Genomic DNA, 21933 nt, shown 5'->3' with positions numbered 1-21933 from the left:
TGGGTTTGGTCTTGCCTCCGCCTTCCTCGTACCTGTGTGTGTGTGTGTGTGTGTGTGTGTGTGTGTGCACGCATGTTGGCTGCCGTGACACTGTGAGACTTGTTCTGGGGCGCCTGACATGCCGACAAACAATCAGAGTGAAACATACACAAACACACACATGCACGCACCTCTCCCAACCCTCCTGCTGCTCTAAACCTCCACACGCAACTGCAAAAATGCACAACGTAAAAAAAGGCATGTGAAGTATAAGTCATTCCTTCTGGAAAATCCATCTTAATTGAGTTTCAGAACACGTTCTTGACCACCTTAGGATAATAGTTGGTTTTTATCTAATAAATTTGAAACCTGAGCTAGTCTTAAGCTAGTAGACCATCTTGGATCAGCCACAAATCAGATACCAGCTGTTTACACCAGTTTAAGGTGGTCAAGCTGGTTTTAAGAACACGATACAGCTACAAACCAGCTAATAACCATTTTAGATCAGCTAGAAACAAGTTTCCATGCTCTAAACCCAGATACCAGCTTGAACTAGATTTTCTATCAAGGGTGAGATACTTGGAGTAATCTCAACTTGGAAGAGCAGCCAACTATGCACTTACAGATATGTGCAAAAGCCTGACATAAATACACGCACGCATGCTTTTGAGTATTTTGTCCATGTTGTGATCTTGTACACGTCTTCATCTCTCACCACAATACATTTGTAAGCAAAAAATCATTGACAAAGACACACTCTTGTCTTCCTTCCCACTGATCTATGACTTTATAGAAAAGTTTTCACTTACTGCTTTGTACGTGCACTGTACTGGTGCCGTTGTCCTTCCCCAGAATATTCTCTGCCACACATGTGTAATTCCCAGAATCCTCCAGCTTTGCACTGCTGATCTGAACTTTGGAAGTTTTCCTTCAAGAAGAAGACAGACAGAAACAGGAGAAAGAGTCAAAGATTCCACTATAAAAATGTAAGAAAGAGAAACTCTCCAGAGAAACCCTCTGTATAAATTAAAGCTCAGTACAAGTCTTTAAACAGAGATAAAACAGAGACATATGACACTCTGAGAATCCCAGTGAGTTTCACATTGCTTCCAAAAATGGTTCTTTTTGGTGAACAACATGACCAATGAATCAGTGAAATTAGACAAAAATCTCCTTTACCCCTTAGATAATTTCTTAATATCGTCTCTACTGTAGAAGATCATTTTAAAGGCAATTTACTCACTTCAATATTGTTCCATACCTGTATAATTTTTATGGAACTCAAAAAGTAGATATTTTTTGAAGAATCTTCACACAGCTCTTTCTATAAGACAGCTCATAGTGACCATGTCTGTCAAACTCCACAAAAAGACAAAAATGTACCATAAAGAATCATTAAAACTATACTCCATATAAATTGGTTGATATATTTCATGTCTTCTGAAGTCATATGAAAGCTTTGTGTGAGGAACAGACCAAAATTTAAGTCACAATTTACTGCAAATCTTTGGGTTCCTGAATGCAGGCTTGACTCCGGCTTTGATGCATGTGTTATTTAGAACAGTCTTTTAAAGAGCTGCATGAAGACTTTGCCATTATAACATTTTGTAACAACATAAGCTTAAAGGAATAGTACACCCAAAATGAAAATTCTATCATCATTTACTCACCCTCATGTTGTTCCAAACCTGTATAAGTTTCGTTCTTATGTTGAACACAAAAGAAGATATTTTGAAGAGCCAAACAGTTGTTGGTCCCCATTGACTTCCATAGTAGGTAAAGAAATACTATGGAAGTCAATAGGGACCATCACCTGTTTGATTACCAGCATTCTTCAAAATATCTTCTTTTATGTTCAACATAAGAAAGAAACTCATACAGGTTTGGAACGACATGAGAGTGAGTAAATGATGATAAAACTTTCATTTTTGGTGACCTAGTTCTTTAATCGTGTCATTAATAATATAATAGACAAGCATGCTGAAACACTTCACTTTAATTACAAGGGCACAGGCAGTCTTTAGCAGACTGCCCATAAGGATAAATTTCTTGACTTATGTGAAGGTCACGATCTACACTTAGAACGTCTGATAAAGATCTAGAACTGGAGGTTGGGTTCTGCTGGTGTGTGCTAATGGACATGTTGACTCACTTGCCGTTCCTGGAAATTTTGATCTCTTTGCTCTTCTTCAGTTCAGCGCCATCTTTGTACCACTTGTACTGCGGGGTGGGGCTGCCGGAGGCCTCACACCTTACAATCAGCCTGCTTCCTTCGTCCACCAACACAGGATTTTTCATGCGCTTCAGTGAGGGAGGAGCAGCTGAACAACAGAAAGAAAGAAAGAATATTACGTTATAGTACTTCTTTTTTATCATCAACATGTAGTAGGGTTGATGCAGTGATGGAGCAGAAAATAAGGGAGGGACGCAGAGAGAGAAAAATCCAGAAAAGTCTCTTAGCTGGCCAGATGATGTCACTAGAGACACTGGCAGTGTGAGGCAGTTCTCTCTTCCTTTCAGTCCAGCGCTGAGCTCTCTCTGCTCTCAGGGATCAATGCAGCACATTTACAACACTAAAAACACTGCTGCTCTTCACTTTCATGAACTTAACGCATGTAAACATGCTAAAATAACAACAGGATTCACAGGCGGTGTTAGGAGTAACTAACTACACTAGCGACAATACTAATTTAAAGAGATAGTTCACCCAACAAATGAAAATTCTGTCATCATTCACTCACCCTCCAATTGTTCCAAACATGTATGAGTTTCTTTCTTCTGCTGAATAAAACGAAGATATTTTGAGGAACATTGGTAACCAAACAGCTGACAGTAGCCATAGACGTTCATAGTGCCGGGAAAAAAAAAAGTTAAAAAATGTTCATTTTAGTAAATTGGTTCATACTAAGTGGTTCCGTCAAAGTGTTAATATGTCTGATTCAAATGAATCGGTTCAGGCTAAACGGCTCTTTGATAGCAAGCGTTGGAGTCTTCAGTTCGGTTTATGCAAAGCGGTCCTTTCTGTAAAATGTATGATTCATTCAAGGGAATTACTTCGTGCTAAATGGTGTTTGTATGTTGGATTCATTCTACTGAATCAGTTTGCGCTAAACAGCTTTCTCTCCCATGCACGTACAGTATTTGAATGTCTGATTCACTATTCTGAATTGGTTTGTTCAGTTCGGTTTTAAAAATGATTCACACAAAAAGCTAAATATTTAGCTGATGTTGTTTCCAAGTCATTTTTATAGTGTGCCAAAATAGGCTACTGCTCTAATTAAAAAACGATTAGTTATAAATATAAAAAGATATTGACCCCTTTAGTAGCCTAAGTTAACTACTTTGTTTCAAATCAACAGTGTTTGTCTCACTATTCAAGGAAACCCTAGAAATTAGGAGTGTTATTATTCATGATTTGGTGACTTCATTTTCTAATTGATTAATTAGCTAAACTTACTATAAATTATTACTACAAAATCCATTTAGAGACTTTAATCCCGATAAATCGTCTAGAATGAGATAATGACCTTAACTAAATTTGTTTTGAAAAAGCATGTCGTCAAAACACGAATGTTCAAGAAGGCGGCAGAGAGACTTAGCTTGTCTTTAACACATGTTTTGAAATTATGCAAGAACGGCAATTGATGACTTCATAAATCCTAAAGAGACACTCAATCTCAGACAACAGTCAAAACACCAACAAAATGGAGGACAAGAGCCCTGAAAGGAGGTGAAGTTACTACATGTGGGCTGCCACATGCCCAGACGCTGCCATGCATAGTCACTCAGGAAATGCATTATGGGATTAATGCAGACTCAGACAGCAATCACAAGGCTTCAAAGAGTTGCGGTTCCACATCCGAAGGGCAAAACTGGGCGATGCTGTTTGGCAGTACCCTACTGTCCTGGATGAGAGAAGGGCGCATGCTGCCCCAAGGCTGGGGCAGGAGTCGGTGTAACTCTTTGGGCCTTCCCAAAGCGAATCCATGGAGGCACTTACACTTTTACAGTGGCTACCTCTTCATTACTTGACAGCGCACATGATCAATACCCAATTAAAGCCTTAAGCTATTATTGCAAAGGATGGCAAGCATCAAAAAATAAACAGATGAGAATACACAAGCATTAACATCAATTCGAATCTTGTCAGAGGTTGCTAAAATAATCAACAGTCATCCTAATTTTGGAACTACTGTCCCACTTCCCTGTCCCAGTAAAGGCAGCTGTTTTATCCGAACGTCTGCTTTCATGGCTGAATGATGCAGTCTGTTCTGATGTTGCGTGGCTCCAAGTAACATGACAGTCTCTGGCACAATGTTTGGATTGTACTGTCAGTCGAATAACATCTCAGGTTTCCCATGACAGCCTCTAGTGATGCGCATTCTATCAGAAAAACCGCCAAGTGTCCGATGTGGTTCTGCTCCACACCATTTAATGCTCACTGCTGTCATTACCCCTCTGAGGCCATTAGACTGATGGGATACAGTGCGCCAGCAACGCAATTCTTTGTACAAATATTTAAAGACACTGTAATCTCCCTGTATATTTGTGCTGAATGGAACCGTACTCATTAATCGCCCGAAAACCTCTTGAATTCAATAGCACAGTTTTCTTTTAATTAAACAGAAAAGTTAAAGATGTTTAATAAAGAAACAAACATCAACACGGACTGAGAAAAAGTCATTGGAATTTGATTTCATGATACTCAACAGAAAGTCACAAGAAAAAACAAACTGAAAACTTTGTTATCTGAGCCTCTAAGAGAACTAAACCAATTTTATTATCTGTCTAGAAGCTGGATGAGTAAGCAAAGGCCTTTTTCCCGTCCACAATGTAACTTTTTCTCACCCTAAACTCAGGGCACCTGCATCATTACTCAGCATGCCTTTGGATTGACTGTGTTGTGCAACACAGCTTATGATGAACTCATGCCGAGTGTGTGTTTCGCATTACATGCTGCTCAACGTCCGTTACTGCGACTTTATTGAAGAAAGTGCGAGTGACAGATGCATACTTGCGCATAACGCCTAAGTAGGGTGCATTGGGGCCGAATCGGGGGCCGAGAATATCGCGGTTAAGCACATGACGTGTATGTGAGGGTTCTGTGGAGAATGACTGACATGAGGCATCTTGTTCCGAGTTGCTTTTGCACATGCAGGGTGATACTTGCCCGTGTTCAGATAAGAAGGGTGGGGTGTCTGATTTGTACGCTTCATGTTTTCCCGACTCCAGAGTAATACTCTGAGCTTTATACAGTCATACTCCATGACAGAGTCATTCTAGACTATTCAGCCTCATAAAGAAGATCAAACAGAAGTATAGCGTTTATTAAACTAGGCGCTGAAAACTGTCGAATCACACTTAAATGGCAAGTCATAACTAAAGCCACATGTGCGTGATACATCAAGCATTATCATGTCTCAATTTGAGAAAGAATAAAGCACTACACAGCCTGAATAATAACCAGCAGAGATGGAGAACCATTATTCTTAGAGTTTATTGCTCATTTAACAGCAATGCGGCTTCTGCTACTGTGGGGGGAATGTTTGTTTGCGCATCCTGAGCATGTAGATTATTTCTCCATACCACCCCTCAGGTAGCGTATTTCATCAGAGCTTTAACAAAACTGTCACACTTTTACGAGACGCATGACACTGTCTCGGTGGCCCTGCCTGTAATTCAGAAATGGCTTGGAAATGCATAACCTGAGGGACAGTGCCAAAGCTCAGTTTAAACTGGCAAAATCATTCTGTGGTTAGGAGAAAGGGAAGGATTATGGAAAAAGGTATAAACCGCACAATCTTTGCTATCAAGCCACGGCACAAATCGCAGTTCTTTCGCCCTCCTGCTGTTTCCAAGGAACCGAGCGTTTATTTTCACTTTCGTGTTATGACACATATCTAGTTTGGATACATAGTTTCAGTATTCCAAGAAAATTCCTCACGCAATAGCTGTCAGAGTAAGGTGCAATGTTGTGCTGAAGGTTTATGTTTTACAAACGAGTGTGTGGCATGTGTGCATTCTTGATTCAAAAACAATTCACTGGATTATTTTTTTACAGTTTTAAGTGTTATTTTAGCAGTATATTGATTATCCAGCAATGTTTTAGGAAACATAGTTCCTGATAAAAATTTAGAAAAAATTTAGAAAATCAGCACAACAAGTATAGTGATTTTTGTTGTTTTTATTATAATTAATATCATTAGTTGATTTCAGTTTCAAAATAACAATTTATTTTCATTCATACTAATTATACATAAGTTTAAAATAATACAATCAGGTGTTTTTCTCTTTCTAAGTTTTTTTGGCAAAGTGAGTGCATGAAATCATATCAAAACAGGTTTGCATAACTTTATGAAACAGCTTTTGAATTAGAGTTGCAACCTCAACTGCAATTGAGCAAGCATGTGCTTGGTATAAAACATCCACACAGAACCCGATTCATCAAGACATATTTCACAACCGAGAAATATGCTTGTGCAATGGAATTTGACTGTTTATTTTTCCTTTTATATGTGACCCTGGACCACAAAACTAGTCTTAAGTGTCAATTTTACATAATCTGAAAGCTGAATGAATAAGCTTTCCTTTGATGTATGGTTTGTTAGGATCGGACAATATTTGGCCGAGATACAACTATTTGAAAATCTGGAATCTGAGGGTGCATAAAATCAAAATATTGAGAAAATCGCCTTTAAAGTTGTCCAAATGAAGTTCTTAGCAATGCATATTACTAATCAAAAATGAAGTTTATGGTAAGAAGTTAACAAAATATCTTCATGGAACATGATCTTTACTTAATATCCTAATGATTTTTGGCTTAAAAGAAAAATCTATAATTTTGACCCATACAGTGTATTTTTGGCTATTGCTACAAATATACCCCAGTGACTTAAGACTGGTTTTGTGGTCCAGGGTCACATATGACAATGCAAAATTAATCGCTAACATACTGAATACATATTCTGGGGGAATTCACTAAGAAGAAACTGCAAGCATTGTCTGTTGTTTAAGCACCTGGTTCACTCAAGGAATTATGCAAATATTTTATGCAAAAATTCATTGGTGAGCATATACTGCATGACACAAGGTCTTTTCCACTGTGGAGGATGCAGCAAACCACCACAATTTGGCATACTTTACCGGTACTGTACTGCATTCCTGCACAACTCTGATCCACATATATGAATATGTGCTTTGAAATGCAGACAGCACAATCATGTCTGTTCTCCATCATTTGATCAACATTTAAAATTCTGCTGCCAAAATCAACAAAGTACACTGTAATAAAATTTTATTTCCCATTTGCTTTCTGTGGGCAGTAATAGTTTGACATTTATCACACTAAACAAATAGTTTAGAGCATTATCATACTAAATATATAGAGTTTGGTGTATAAGGATCAGTGTTAGGGAAATTTGCTTTTAAAAGTAATGCATATCAATATTCCGTTACACCCTCAAAAAGTAATTGATTACATTACTTAGTTACTTTTTATGGAAAGTGATGTGTTACATTACTTTTTCTCATCTGGGCTGGGCTTGCTTGTTTGTTTTAATATAAAAAAGCTCTGGTTTTGGCAAATGTAAAAAGTGCTTTCACACCAAAAGCAAAATGAGTAAAGGGCATAAAATAGACCTTCCTGAAGTGCTGCAGTTCAACACTCTTGCTTCAGCAATCAAACACATGTGATGTGAATTCAACAAAAGAAATGTTTAACTAAGGTCATTTTTGCTTATTCGTATTGTTGAACTGGATCATTGAAGGTCAGCAGCAAAGACATTGGTTAACAAATTGGGATTAAATACTTAAAGGATATTTGTGTTATTCAACATTTAATCATTGCACATTTGCATCGTTTTCTGAATTTGCATTTCACTGTTTTTTATTAGTCTTGAGAATTAGAGAATATGTTTTGGTGCAAGTGAGATGAGTAAATGCATGTTCACATTTAATCTAGAGCTACAGCAACCATCATGTTTACACAGCGCATAAAACGCCTCTGCACTTACGCCCAATTTCTTTCAACATCAGGACAGGAGAAATGTCAGTCAATAATTAGGAAAACTGGTGTTACTTATTTGAAAAAGTAACTCAGATATTTTTCCTGTAAATTAAAAAGTAATGTTACTTAAATAGTTACTTGAAAAAAGTAATCTGATTACAAAATCCAAGTTACTTGTAATGCGTTACCCCCAAAACTGATAAGGAGTAATCTATACTAAACCAAATGTACATAAACAAAATACTGTTTCTACTGAAATGTCAGTGCAGTTAGTTGATATTAACACAGTGCATTTAAAAGGTTATTGAACAAAATTGAATATGCACTGAAATACCGCACAAAAAAGTGATAAGATCAAGGACTGAATATGTCCCTCAAATCTGAAAAATTTTGACAGCATGCCTACTTTACAACTCAGTTAAAGAAGGTGCTCCTTCTTTTGTGCCAAACATGATCCTAAAACACTTTAATATCCTCATCCATTTTAGAAACAGAAACACTTCTGAATGCTAAAAGTGGTACAAAAGAACAAGTGTGTCTCACCCACACACACACACACACACACACAAGATGCATATGTGTGAATTGGTATGGATAGCAAAGCCTGTTTTTGAGGAACAGTAAATATCCATAGCCTGAGGAGATGCTGTGCTCTCTCTTGCGGCTTGACAAGATGAGATTCAACCATCATGAACAGCCATGGCCAGCATGTCACCCGTATGTTGCCGATCAGATACGATTCACCACAGTTATAATATCCAAAATAAGTATCATATGTAAATATATGATTCATCACATAAAACCCCTTTTATACTTTCCTCTTCCTCCTTTAAACATGTAATATAAACAAGATAAGTCCAACTTTAAAATTATCACAGAAAATCTGAAGAGACCTGAAGAGAAAATGTAGAACATGTTCAGGTCTCAGCAGTACCTATCTAGCCATAGTTTTTCAAAAGACTAAATAAAACCAACTGTTATGTAGAGCTCACAATCAGAAAACTGAGCAGGATATCTGTGTCGACATATCCAGAAACATTGAACAATTTCCAGATATTCTTGTGTATAAACTAAAAATGTGGTTTATCACTCAGACACAATGACAGAAAGCCATATGCATGTGTGGTCTTGGCAATCGGTTTCGTTGCACGTATGCCAAATATAGCCGCATGTTAACACAATCAATCACTTCAAAAATGTGTGTATAGTTTGAAATCCTTTAGGTTGTTTTTAAATAGATCACAGTGTAAAGCATGCCATTTCTCAGAATTACCTACTGGTATTCTGAGATTCAGTAAGCGCTTTGTTAAGTCACTCATGATTCCCGCTTTTCTTTCATGTCATTTCAAAATCAGAACTGAGCTAAATCAGGACCTGGTTAAATTTAGCAAGAAGGTGTAGTGTAAACTACACACAGGGTTAACACAAATGTCTTCTCTCTCAAGAGGCACTTTTTTTTATTCACAGCTGCGCTTTGTTTCCGTAGACACAGCACAGGTGATTAGCATCGCTCTAAGAAACTGTTCTTCTGCACCACATCACACACACTTTGACGTATATCTGTGACCACAGACAGGCAAGAAAACCACAGTCTATACAATGTTATGTCTTACACAATTACAAGGACGCTATGTTTAATTACACCTCTGTTAGTATTGGGAGGTCAAGCGTGTTAAACGACGGAAACTAGGACCACATAAAAGCTGGGCAACACAATACTCTCTCTTTCAGAGTCTCCCTCAAATCAAGCCTCGGGGTACACAGGGTATGGAACACCACCCTCAAGAGATCAGACACTGAAAGACTCCGACATGTCTGTAAATGAATGAGAGGTGGGGGGAGGAGGTATGGGAGATATAAAGACAGCACAATAATATACCTCCTTGTCTTCACCCGCTAATGTAATTGAAGCGTTTCATACCAAGGTGATATAACTCTGAATGGACTAGGCATTTGGACTGTAGCAGTTCTTTACCTCAAATTAATAATAATAATAATAATAATAAAACACTTAGTAGTTCCCAACCTAATATACCATTTAATTTTTTTTAACTGATTTGACAACCAATATTAATGCACATTGGTTGGATTCAAAAGAGCAGCTTTGACTATTTCTAATAGCTCCTGTAGTATTGCGCTGGAAAATAGTATGTGTTTTGAACATGGGCTAATGACAGAATTGTGATGTTTAGAGCAAATTTGCATGGACTGAATACATTTCATATAATTTGTTTTAAACAAACACTTTTTTACAACATGCAACTTAAAGACATTTTACTCAAAAAAAAAAAAGGCATATGTCATTTGGAAGGGCTATTACGCTCCTGGAAATAGGGGAAAGATGGGAGTCTTGTATGAGAAGGGTGAATCATCCCATCATAAACTAGCGTAGTGGGGTATGTGACCAGGCAAAAAGGGATTTGCCTCTTTCCCGCTGTGTCTCCCTCCTTGACCTCAGGGTCAGACTGCAGTGACAAGCCATGACTTGCAGCAGTGTAGAGCGAAAGAGAAGGAACTTCAGCTCTTCAGCCCCCATTCAAGAAAATCTAAGCCATGACGTTTGAAAGGTTTCACAGCAACAACCATCTCCCTGAAGTGCAATCCAGTGGAGAAACAGTGTGGCAGCCACTTGCAGAAGAGTAGAGAGCTAACACCGGCACAGAAATATGAACAAGTCCTTTAAAAGTACTTAAGGAACAAGAGTCTATGGGAGGCAGCCCACAATTTGGCTGAATCTCGGCAACAATGCAGCTCATTAGGCGACAATATGCAGGTGAGTGGTGTAGGTGAGAGTGCTGGGAAAAGCCGTTACTGCTTGTGACATAAGAAACTGGAGTAGGAGTTTATCAAGGACTTTAGGTAGCACGCCAAACTGGATGGGGATCTGGCTTTGCACGCAAAACACACATTAATGCAACAATTGTGTACCTACGCCACAAAGGCTAGATATGCTGCTACACGTTGACTGCTTTAGGAGGTCCACCTGTGTGACAAACATATGCAGCAAGCTTTGACAAGACAGGGAAAGAAATTCTTTCACATGTCTCACACCCCAGAACCCCCTCCTGCCACAGGCACACACACCTTAAATACGTTTTCTATTTACCTTCTGTGGGATCTTTGCTCTCCTTGCGTCCTTTCTTTCCTCCTCTTTTTTTCCCATTCCGTTCCCTCTTCTTACCCTCTGACATTGTGTCAGTACCAAAACAAGAGAGAAAAATGTAAATCCACAATGGAAATAAAATACAAGTAGTCCTATGGGGAGTGTGACTGGCGCACTTGAGACTCTGAACTTGTCAGAGCGTTTGGTCTCCTATATACACTCACTCTCTCACATCACACAGGAAACACCTACTTGCAGCATGGTGAGAGAGAAAAAAAATAGAGTAGCAAAGACAGTGGAAAAGAGAGAGAGGGAGAGAGAGAAGGGGAGGGGAGGGGAGGGGAAGAAAAGGAGGGAGCAAAGGGAGGCATTTCCCATCGCTGTCAAGCAATTAACTATTCCCTGTCTGGATCTTTCAGATCTTTCAGTGTCTTACAGTCCCTGGAGCTGGTGCTTAGAGACAACACAGTGCTCAGGTCTTCCTGGCTCACCTTGGCCGTGTCCCTTTCCACCTCTCTCCCGCAGTCTAAGGGCAACAGGAGCCTCAGCTGATCTGTAAATCTGACCCCTGGCTGATCTCTCCCCCACACACTGCTCTAGCACTATTGGAGACAAAAACCATTCACTCAGCCAAACGCATTCAGTGACACATCCACAAAAATATAAAAATACCACAATTCCAAAACGTTTGATATCGGAAAATTATGCATGTGCAACATGACACAAAACAATCCTACTGTTCTCTCTCTTTACTTTTATACTCCCCAATGTCCCCCTCTGCCTTCCCATCCTCTACTGTAAACGAGTCACATCACGTTCCTGATAGTGTCGCTCCCTGCTAGTGTCGTCACAAAAAGAAAGAAAGAAAGAAAGAAATGAAATATGAAGGATATGAGAAAAAAAAGAAAGAAAGAAAAACATAAGAAAGACAAGAAGGAAGGAAGGAAGGAAGGAAATGAAATGAAATATGAAGGATATGAGAAAGAAAGAAAGAAATGAAATATGAAGGATATGAGAATCAAGGAAGAAAGAAAGAAAGAAAGAAAGAAAGAAAGAAAGAAAGAAAGAAAGAAAGAAAGAAAGAAAGAAATATGAAGGATATGAGAATGAAGGAAGGAAGGAAGAAAGAAATGAAATGAAATATGAAGGATATGAGAAAGAAAGAAAGAAATGAAATATGAAGGATATGAGAATCAAGGAAGAAAGAAAGAAAGAAAGAAAGAAAGAAAGAAATGAAATATGAAGGAAAGAAAGAAAGAAATGAAATATGAAGGATATGAGAATGAAGGAAGGAAGGAAGGAAGAAATAAATAAATAAATAAATATGAAGGATATGAGAAAGAAAGAAAGAAAGAAAGAAATGAAATATGAAGGATATGAGAATGAAAGAATGAAGGAATAAATAAATAAATAAATATGAAGGATATGAGAATGAAGGAAGGAAGGAAGAAAGAAATGAAATGAAATATGAAGGATATGAGAATGAAAGAATGAAGGAATAAATAAATAAATAAATATGAAGGATATGAGAATGAAGGAAGGAAGGAAGAAAGAAATGAAATGAAATATGAAGTATATGAGAAAGAAAGAAAATATGAAGGATATGAGAATGAAAGAATGAAGGAAGGAAGGAAGGAAGGAAGGAAGGAAGAAAGAAAGAAAGAAAGAAAGAAAGAAAGAAAGAAAGAAAGAAAGAAGAAAGAAAGAAAGAAAGAAAGAAAGAAAGAAAGAAAGAAAGAAAGAAAGAAAATATGAAGGATATGAGAAAGAAAGAAAGAAAGAAAGAAAGAAAGAAAGAAAGAAAGAAAGAAAGAAAGAAAGAAAGAAATATGAAGGATATGAGAATGAAGGAAGAAAGAAAGGAAATATGAAGGATATGAGAAAGAAAGAAAGAAAGAAAGAAAGAAAGAAAGAAAGAAAGAAAGAAAGAAAGAAAGAAAGAAAGAAAGAAAGAAAGAAATATGAAGGATATGAGAATGAAGGAAGGAAGGAAGGAAGAAAGAAATGAAATGAAATATGAAGGATATGAGAAAGAAAGAAAGAAGAAGAAAGAAAGAAATTAAATTAAATTAAATTAAATATGAAGGATATGAGAATGAAGGAAGGAAGGAAGAAAGAAATGAAATGAAATATGAAGTATATGAGAAAGAAAGAAATATGAAGGATATGAGAAAGAAAGAAGAAAGAAAGAAAGAAAGAAAGAAAGAAAGAAAGAAAGAAAGAAAGAAAGAAAGAAAGAAAGAAAGAAAGAAAGAAAGAAAGAAAGAAAGAAAGAAAGAAAGAAAGAATTAATAAAATGTTATAATGGGAATAAATGTAGAATAAATCTAGCAGCCCCGCTGGTTGGCTGGAATCCAGTCACATGATTCTTGAGATGAAAATATCAGGCCATCATAAATAAAACACAGTGTCAACATCTATGGCAAGCCGTTTTAACTTTTATTCATTCTCAGGATATGACTTCTTGATATCAACAATTCAATTTTCACTAGTTAAAATGTTCATTCTTGATATCAGGAATTAGATTTCCACTAGTAACAATGGTTATTTTTGATATCAGCAATTACATTTCCACTAGTAACAATGTTAATTCTTGATATCAACAATTAGATTTTCACTAGTTAAAATGCTAATTGTTGATATCAAGAATTCAATTGTTGATATCAAGAATTCAATTGTTGATATCAAGAATTCAATTGTTGATATCTGTAATTGTATTTTCACTAGTTAAATGTCACCATAGGCTGCCATTCAAAAACAATTGTTGATATCAAGAATTAATTTCTTACTAGTAACAATTTAATTCTTGATATCAGAAATACAATTCTTACTAGTAAAAATGTGTATTCTTGATATCAACAATTTAATTCTTGATATCAACAATTTAATTTCTGATATCAACAATTTAATTGTTGATATCAAACATTACCCTCCCAATTCTTGATATCAACAATTAAATTCTTGATATCAGAAATTAAATTGTTGATATCAAGAATTTAATTGTTGATATCAAGAATAGACATTTTTACTAGTAAGAATTGTATTTCTGATATCAAGAATGAAATTGTTACTAGTAAGAAATTAATTCTTGATATCAACAATTGATTTTGAATGGCAGCCTATGGTGACATTTAACTAGTGAAAATACAATTACAGATATCAACAATTTAATTCTTGATATCAACAATTAGCATTTTAACTAGTGAAAATGTAATTGTTGATATCAAGAATTAACATTGTTACTAGTGGAAATGCAATTGCTGATATCAAGAAGTCATATCCTGAGACTGAATAAAAGTTAAAACGGCTTGCCATAAACATCATTCTACTTCCATCTTCCCCCCTCCAAAAAATATGACTAGGAAGGAATAGGAGTTAAACTGGAAAAACAGTTCAACTGACGTTTATATGACACCAGCATTGGAATGAAAAGTGGTAGAAGAACATGGCTGAAGTCTACAATATGCAGCAAACAAGCTACACATAAGCTACACACAATTCATTTCACTGTCTCTTATCCCTTATGACTAACGCTGATAAGTTTCCTATGAATTATGAGCTTTATAACATACAGTTTATGTCATGTCAGGGCCCATATGGAATTCAATTTTGAAATAACAAACAATGACGATACACTTAAAGAATTAATATTTTAGAATACTGTCACATGTTTCACTTCAATCAAAGGGTGAGCACTAAGCCCAGATAACATTAATGCTGGCGGCAACAGTGTTACGGGTTCAAATCCGCATGATTGAATGCCGTATTGTTGTGCCTCTAAGCAAGGCACCAAAGCTCAGATAAGAGCCGTGAGATACAGTATCAAAAGTGTCTTCATAAGGGTTTCCTCCAAACAACCTTGTATCACCATTTTCATCGAGTAAGAAGCACCAAGACCAAAAACTGTCTGACATGATGTCATTCTGTAAACAAACCTCTCCTCATAGTAATGCAACAACATATTCTGTCATCTAAAAAAAAAAAAAAAAAAAATCAAGGAACCAGCATCTTGATCCCAAAAATAGAGGCATTTCGTAATTCCGACTCCACCACAGAGTAACATTTCATTTCAAGGTAGACGGTTGGGGGCTATGCCAGAACCCATGCAGGACTGGAAGAAACTACAATGTTAGAAAGATGGTGATGAGACTGAAAGCATGACGGACGAAGTAGAAGATTACGTGCCATACGAGGTGAGTCATAAAACATGCTGTGGTATCGAGACATCGCCACGGGCCTCTTGTGACTCTAACCTCCTTGGAGCCATATCACCATTTACCTGGTGGGAGTGCTGGTGTGTGTGTGTGTGTGTGTGTGAGAGACCAAGGGGGCGGGAACTGGCATGTCTCAACACACGCAGTGTAGCCTCCACTTTAGAGAAGATCAAAGTGCCACGTTGTAGGCTTAAACAGTGTGTGTGTGCATGTGTGGAAGTGATTCCCTCATGACAGGTCTTTGTGGTGAGTGAATCTGTCAACGGTAATGACACCGAGCGGGATGTGTGGGTCAACCTCCCCTCGTTGCCAGGCATGATGGGACTTGTTACCAAACCTGAGCTCTCCTCTCTGGCACCTATGTGTGTATACATACACATGCATAACTGTGAGATCTACAGGTATCCGAATACAGTTGCTGTTCATTCAGAGGGGAACTCCCTTAAAAGATTATTTCCTCCTTGAAATGCAGTAAGGCTCCTGTGTTAGATTTGCCCTACCATACTGCAGAAGTGAATGCGTTACTACGCAGGTATTGAGCATTTCTGGTGGGCGGGGCTGATATCACGGGATACAATACCACCAGTGCTATGTTGCAATATGCTGTTACAAGGACTTGCGGAACAAAAGGAGAAGAAAGAGAAAAAATTGGGTGTATCAGCGACTTGTTCTGCTTTATTTTTGCTGTGAACCACCCACCTGGCAAGAAGCACGAAGCCCTCCAGCCCAAGGTGAAATTAAAGACTGTGGTGTGACATGGACGAGTTGCTTACCGTAATGACAGCCATTCAAACAAAAACAATAGATATAGAAGACAATACTCAAAAATGGGACACTGTCGTGCTTTCCCACTTCTATTCTGTCTTTAAGTCTCCTTCCCATCCTTTTCCCTCTCCTGGCTCTGAAGTGTTCCTCTTTTCATCCATAACATAGCATCTGCTGTTTCTCAACATCGGTTGCCCCCAGGCGTTCGCTGCTCTGATCGGGTGGGTGGGGATGCCTGACATTAAGAGTAAATAAAGAGAACGTGAAGCCACCCCCTTAAAAGTCCTGGATTGGACTCTACTGGATCTCTCCCACTCCCGTACCCTCACCAGGCCCCATCTATGCAATTTGCTGCACCCCCTCTTAACTTCCTTAAAGATCACAGCAGATAAGTGTAGCCCACCTCCCCCTCTACCAGCCTCCCGCTGTACCTGCACACCATCACACATATACACCGCCCCGAGACACTGCTGGCATTTCACGAGCTCAGTGAGTTTATCTTTGGAGACCTAATGGTTTTAAACACCCATCTGGTTGTTTAGATCTGCGTGTTTCTCCTAGGGCATGGTGTGTGTGTGTGTGGGGAGATGGTGGATCTGAGTGGGAGGTAGGGGGATGCAGATCTCTGCGTTTAACACTCGCCTGTTGACTTGACTGAGAGGTGAAGCAAGGGCAGCCGTGAGGTGGAAAGGCACTGCAGAGGCAAGGATAAAGTGAAGAAAACAGATGCATTGTCGATTTCGACAAGCTGCTCAAATGGCCAACAGTTGTGTTTGGTGGTGCCTCAATGGGTAGAACCATTAGGATCGTCATCAGTGAGGATGTGCTGATTCTAAATGAGACCTGGGTACAAAATCATAGGATGCAGATGTGAACAATCAGGCCCATGTCTGTCCCCCACCTTAAATTTTGAAGACAGCTTGAACTAGTCTGTAGGTAGATCATCTGTGAACGATCAGGGTGCCCAGGCCCGGTGCCTGGGAGCAGGGCATGTTTCTAATGCGGAGCTCCTTAAGGGTCGGAAAATGGTTGAATCTTAATCTCTTTGAAGGTATATCTCTGAAAAAAATCACACACATCCTTAATGGTAAAGGAAGGATGTGTGGTTCCAGGTGCCCTCATCTGCGCAAAGGCCCATCAGACGGGATGTCTCGAGGCACTCACAAAAGCTTGACCAATCAAAGTCAGGAGGACCCTGTTGTACCACTGTAGTGGTCAAATCTCGGGCAGATGAGCCATTGAACTTTTAACCGCACTGCCATGTGTGTTGTAGTAAACAACCATCTGTGTTTGTGACCACAAGCAATAAGACGTGTGAATGAAAAGGCAGAGTGAGCGTGAACGATTGCATGCATTGCGTGCTACAGAGACTGAGAAAGAAATTGTTTACAGGCAACCTGCATATGCTTGACTACGAGCGGGATGAGTATGCAAGCATCTAAAGATCCTTGCCCCCTGTGAGCATGCGTGTACGTTCAGGTGGTTAATGGTGAGATGGTGTGAATTCAGCCCTGCACCGCTTCTGCTGTGCACAGCTATCACCATGGAAACCATTCAGAACAAGGCAGGAGATAGAGATAGAGAGAGAGAGACACGTTGCACCACATGAAAACAGAGACATCCATGAGGTAGCCTCTGCTCAATCCGCAGGGAAACACTGCAGAGAGAAATAGGCAGCAGCGAGAGAGAGCATGCTTTACAGGCAGAGTGACATTCTAACTGCACACTCACTTTCTAAGCTGTCAGGTTGTACCATCACGCAGCTGTCGATCACAGACCTGCCCCTACTGTATACCCTGCCTTCTACACACTGCAACGGCAAATCAATCCAGCCATTGTTTGAATGATTTATGAATGAAAGGATGGCAGAAACACGGGTCGAGATGCGTTCCCATCACAGCGTATCCATGATGAGTGCTCAAGGTATCAAAGATTCATCTCACCAGGAAAGGACAGGACATATAGTAACACGCATAGCAACACGGCAGCCAATAGGGTACAATTTAGCCCTGGCAAGTGCTGTGAGATGCCTTTTCGCAGCTTACGCTAACTGAGGTGCATCGGATCACAGAAGCATTCACATATCTGCTAAGAGCTATGACGGAACAAACAAGCACAGGTAAAGCCAAATGGAATGAAGTCAAAAACAAGATAACCAGTTGCACATCTTGTGTTAAGGTTTACTTGCCTAATCCAAGATCCTCACAGATGGATGTCATAATAGTATGGCTCATCCCGTTTATACCATTAGGGATGATCGAGATCATAATCCTCGGTATAGACCTTAAGCAGGGTATTTTCTATATTTCATCCGATGCAACTGAAAACAACGCTGCGGGTGAGAGATGTACAGTCTGACTTTTTTTTTTTTTTTTTGGTTCATTGGAATTTTTAAATAAAAGACAATGTTGCAATTGCTTAATCAACTTCAAGGTCTATTCCTATCCCTCACTGCTTTGTTTACATTTGTGCATAAATGGCAAACTGTAAGTAAGAAAAACCATAAATCTCTTTAATATCTACTGTCTCCTACACAATTACAACATCAAGTGGAGAGCAAAAGTCTCCTGCTTTTCGGAAAAGACCCTGGTAATCTAACATGCTTCTAATCTAGAGTTTTTAATGAAGATTTCAAGGGAATAGTTCACCCCTCCAAAATAATAGTTATGTTCAGTGTTTTTATTTATTCTTTCACTGTATGTACAAAATCATTTAAAAACATTCTTTTGAGTTCCACAAAAGCAAGAAAATCCACCAGGTTTGAAAAGTGGGTCAGTAAATTATGACACAATCGTCTTTTGTCGGTCATTTCTGACAGTTCTATTTCATATTTGAACTATACATTGAACAATGTCTGAAACTATGCTCGGATTTGCCAAGACAGTGTGCATTCAAACCAAATTATCTGAGCTATATTTACAGTATGCTAACACATCAACTTTTCTAGGTCTGTACTACATATATTTCTCTTTCTTCTATATATCCTATTATTATTTCTAGCGTTCAAAGACGCATATTATTTCAGCAATCTCATTAATGAGCAATAAGCCAGCTAGAATGACTACGTATTGCTTTCCTATGACGTCATAAGTATTTGCAACTTCAGCTGAAGTTTAATAACCTGACGACATCCACCAAACAGCCTTTTGTGCAGATCATCATGTCCTGTTTTGTCATTGACGATCAAACAGGACTGATGAGTGCAATTACTCTACAAGGATGAAAGGGCAACATTCTGAAAGGTAAACACACAAACCTCTGCCTCCATAAAACAGCGGCGTTATGCGGTAGGCTTTTGTCTCCACCCCGTTATTTAAGTCTGCTATTCAACAAGTGGCACTCAGATATACCGCAGTCTCCGGATCATACATTAAAGTCTCACCCGAATGTGCAACAGATTGTTTTTGAGATAGTGTCAGAGAGAGATCTACTCCATCCATGTTTTTGCTCTCTTTCTCTCTCTCGGTTTCAGTAGAACAGACAAACACACTCCCACACACTCTCACGCAGTTTAACAAACAAGCGCCCACATTGCCGTTGCAGCGTTAACACAAACACATACGCATTCTGTTCAGCATTCAGAAACGGGCCAACGTGCAACCAGCCAAACACCAGCCAATTGACACAAATGTATACGTGCCCTTTCGGCAGAACATAAACACGCATGCACTTTTTTGGCCTCATTTGGTCTAGTTTGTAAAAAAGGCAACTGGTGTAGTGACATTTGATAGGAAAGAGAGAAGAAACGGAGGCTGCTCATGGGAAAGGGTCCAGTTCTTATCAATACCCCTCCGCACACAAAGACACACACGTCCGCTCCAAGCTCTGCATTCTTCGAATCAAATCAAATTCCTTGCGCGCTCTCAGCTCGTCCTTTATCTGGAGAATGTACTTGGAGCAGAGCACAAACATGTCACAGTGAGGAAGCCAAAAGGCCCTATGCTCACCAAAAAAACGCATGTCCCCCCCAAACACACCACACACACCAGTCATTTGCATTTCTGTTTTCGCTTCTACGAGAAGAACTGCGTCTTATCACGGGCCCGGCTTATCTCCCAATTTCTCTTCCAGTGTAGCAGGGCCTTCCTGAAAAACACAGAGCTGTGCTAGCGGCGAGCGTTCTCTTGGGTCGATGGCTCTGCTGGTCGAAAACCAACGGCTTAAGTTTTTCTTTCAGAGGGGCCTCAGATAATTTGAGGGGAGAGCTGGTGAGAGATCAAGTGTGTGTCCCCCGGCTATGAGTGGCAGGACGGCCCCTTCGTGCTCCAGCTCCTTTGTGAGGGGGGTTACAGGAAACCTGGAGCACAACTGGGCCGTCTCAGTGCGACAGGCAGACGGCTCGGTTACAGATATGAAACCTGCTGTTCCAATGACAGCAGAAGTCTCATTCAGACTCACCGTCTTGAACTGGCTATTCTTTGCTGTCTAGGCAGAATAAGTAATGTGATGGGAAATAAATAAATAAAAATGCGAGAGAAAATTGAATTGGACATAAAAGACGTACAACATACCGAGCTCTGGATAAAAGCTGATGCCCAGGCGAAACTGAGCTGCGGCCCAGAAAAGATGAAAAAGCATAATTCATGGAAATATGACAGTCTGCGAGGGAAGGTTTGGGAATGCTGGGCCAATAGAGGTTGTGTGCAGAGCAGTTTTGTTTGCGGGATATGGAGCGTTCAGTCCTAACGCTTCCTTGCACCATGTCCCTGACCTTGGACCATGCGGGGGAGAGGATTTGCATTCCAAAGCATCCAGAGAATAAAAAAATAGCAAAATATGGACACACATACATGTTGAATTCACAAAGTGCAAATTACAGGGCCACTACTGTGTGTAAATGATTTTGCACACCAAGTTTTTTTCTGCAAGGCCCTTCTTATTTTATTTATTTATTTTTTTTTATTTTTTTTTTCTCCACTCAATGCAAAAAAATAAAAGTAAAAACTAAAAAACTAAAAAATAATAATTAAATTAAATTAAATTAATGAAATAACAGGGGAAAATTAGAATGTTTTCACAAAAAAATCTACTATAAAAATATTTAATAGAAATATCAGAGAAAAGTTTATTTTTCTTACTCTGACTACTCTGAGTTTTTTAAAAACTTTTTTTTAAGCATAAACTTTATTTATGCTTAACTGATTGTAAAAAAAATTACTTCTGGGTTAAGAAAAGAAAAAGGTTAAATTCCTTAAAAAATTCTTACGTAACATTGCGTCAATAAATTTATCTTGTTTAAGGATGTTTAGATATTTGTGCTGGAATACGAGACAAAAATACTGATTAAGAAAATGATTTTTGCAGTGCTAACTATCTTTCAACAACAAAATGAGAGAGACCAGACGGAAAGTGCGTGTGTTTTCCTGGGGAGATAGACACGCTCCTGAACTCCAGAGTCTGGGCCACTCAACGTGACATCTACAGCATGGCCAGAGATTAATATAAGACAGGAATGAAAGCAAGACTTACGGTAAGCTGTATCTCCGCTGACACTCTGAACATGTACAACCAGATACTCAGCTCAAGCCAGTGCTCAAGATCTACAACTGGAGGTAAATCAATACAGAGGCAATATCTCAATCGAAGTCTGTTTCAATCACTGCAATGTTTTTTTTTCTTTCTTTTTTTCACCTCAGATAAATCTAACACTGAGTTAGAGAGAGAAACAGCTTTCCGAGCATCAATAATACCAGAGAGCATCTCGAAACAAGGAGAGAAGTCAATCATCCTGCATGCATCTACTTTCTTCCTGGCAACTTATCCGATGACAACTTGTTCTGGGAACAGGTCCAGCCAACCGCATCGAATTCACCTCTTGCTCCGCGCAGTGGTACACAGGTGACTCTCACCTCACAAATCCAGAGTTT

General features: G+C 38.9%; 1 protein-coding gene across 15 annotated transcripts in view; it reads right to left on the bottom strand.

Annotated features, from left to right (window-relative positions):
• Positions 1 to 21933, bottom strand: part of nrg2a (neuregulin 2a) — a 101738-nt gene that overhangs the window by 46351 nt on the left and 33454 nt on the right. For 13 of the 15 annotated variants that reach the window (XM_058758801.1, XM_058758791.1, XM_058758794.1 and 10 more), the window contains exons 2-3: positions 2132 to 2300; positions 789 to 907 (exon numbers count right to left, since the gene is read on the bottom strand). In XM_058758801.1, the coding sequence (XP_058614784.1) occupies positions 789 to 907; positions 2132 to 2300 (288 nt within the window). Of the gene's footprint in view, positions 1 to 788; positions 908 to 2131; positions 2301 to 11068; positions 11351 to 21933 lie in introns of those variants that run through there. The other 2 variants (XM_058758802.1, XM_058758804.1) reach the window with 2 other exon arrangements.

This window comes from Onychostoma macrolepis, chromosome 21 (assembly GCF_012432095.1).
Source record: "Onychostoma macrolepis isolate SWU-2019 chromosome 21, ASM1243209v1, whole genome shotgun sequence".
Classification (NCBI taxonomy): Eukaryota; Metazoa; Chordata; class Actinopteri; order Cypriniformes; family Cyprinidae; genus Onychostoma; species Onychostoma macrolepis.
Note: the sequence above shows the minus strand (reverse complement) of the source record. Positions and strands in the feature narration are given on the sequence as shown.